This window comes from Sus scrofa, chromosome 2 (genome assembly GCF_000003025.6).
Source record: "Sus scrofa isolate TJ Tabasco breed Duroc chromosome 2, Sscrofa11.1, whole genome shotgun sequence".
Lineage (NCBI taxonomy): Eukaryota > Metazoa > Chordata > Mammalia > Artiodactyla > Suidae > Sus > Sus scrofa.
The window spans coordinates 52,881,965-52,883,506 of NC_010444.4; the positions used below are offsets into that span (position 1 = coordinate 52,881,965).

Genomic DNA, 1,542 nt, shown 5'->3' on the forward strand with positions numbered 1-1,542 from the left:
GGCAAGCTTTGGTAACCAATTCCTTGGACTCACTGTTGTGAATTTCCTACCTTCCAATAAATTTCTTGAAATACAGATATCTTAAAACCTCCAAAACTACAGTACCCTCCTTTTAGTATAACTGGAATATTGTGCATACACATATGTATACACACGCACACGTACACACACACACACGTACCAGAAGCTCACTAAACATTCATTTCAGGTGGTAAAATTCCATGAGTGACTTATTAATCCCAAAACTCTCTTTGGTGACCTAGGTGAAACCTCATGGACAACTCCACCTCAATGGCCAACCACACTGGGCAGATGTATTTCATCCTAGTGGGGTTCTTCCTTCAGTCCAAGCACCCTGCTATCCTTTGTGCAGTCATTTTTGTGATTTTCCTGATGGCCTTGTCTGGGAATAGCATCTTGATCCTTCTGATTCATTCTACTGCCCATCTCCACACCCCCATGTACTTTTTCATCAGCCAGTTGTCTCTCATGGATGTGATGTACATTTCTGTCACTGTGCCCAAGATGCTCATGGACCAGGTCATGGGCATGAATAAGATCTCAGCCCCTGAATGTGGAATGCAGATGTTTCTCTACTTGACACTTGGAGGTTCAGAATTTTTCCTTCTGGCTGCTATGGCCTATGACCACTATGTGGCTATATGCCATCCACTCCACTATTCTATTCTCATGAATCATAAGGTGTGTCTCCTCTTGGTGTCTGGCTGCTGGTTCCTGGGATCAGTGGATGGCTTTATGCTCACACCAGTTACCATGACCTTCCCTTTCTGCAGATCACGGGAGATCCATCACTTCTTCTGTGAGGCCCCTGTTGTAATGAAGCTTTCCTGTTCAGACACATCCCTCTATGAGACACTCATGTACATATGCTGTGTCCTCATGATCCTCATCCCTGTCACAGTCATTTCAAGTTCCTATTCTTTCATCCTCCTCACCATCCACAGAATGAACTCAGCAGAGGGCCGGAAGAAGGCCTTCACCACCTGTTCTTCCCACATGACTATAGTAATCCTTTTCTACGGGGCTGCCGTATACACCTACATGCTCCCCAGCTCCTATCATACCCCTGAGAAGGACATGGTTGTATCTGTCTTTTACACCATACTCACTCCTGTGCTAAACCCTTTAATTTATAGTCTTAGAAATAAGGATGTCACAGTGGCTCTGAGAAAAATGTTGAATGGGGAAGATGTCTTTCAGAAAACTGTTAAGTAAGACACTTTTTATACAAATAGTTTATTTTAATTCACTCTCTGTATAAGAAATATATAGTGTCATGCCAGTTTATTCTTCATTATTTCCCTGTATGAGAAAGCTCTTCATTTCTATACTCCTTCCTTCCAAATATTCATACAATTTTATTGTACCTGTGTTACATTTTTCTGAAGTTGATAATTGCACTTTGATTATGTGATCGAATATTCTTATTTTTAGGAAATACGTAATAAAATATTTAGAGGAAAATGTCAAAATGCATGCAACCGAAGAAAGAGAAAGGAGAGAAAGAAGGGTTAAATGTTA

The 1,542-nt window shown here is 41.1% G+C and overlaps 1 protein-coding gene across 1 annotated transcript; it reads left to right on the top strand.

Annotated features, from left to right (window-relative positions):
* Positions 274-1,236, top strand: LOC100515886 (olfactory receptor 2T29-like). Its single transcript, XM_003124219.1, has one exon. The coding sequence runs from the start codon at positions 274-276 to the stop codon at positions 1,234-1,236; it is 963 nt and encodes a 320-aa protein (XP_003124267.1).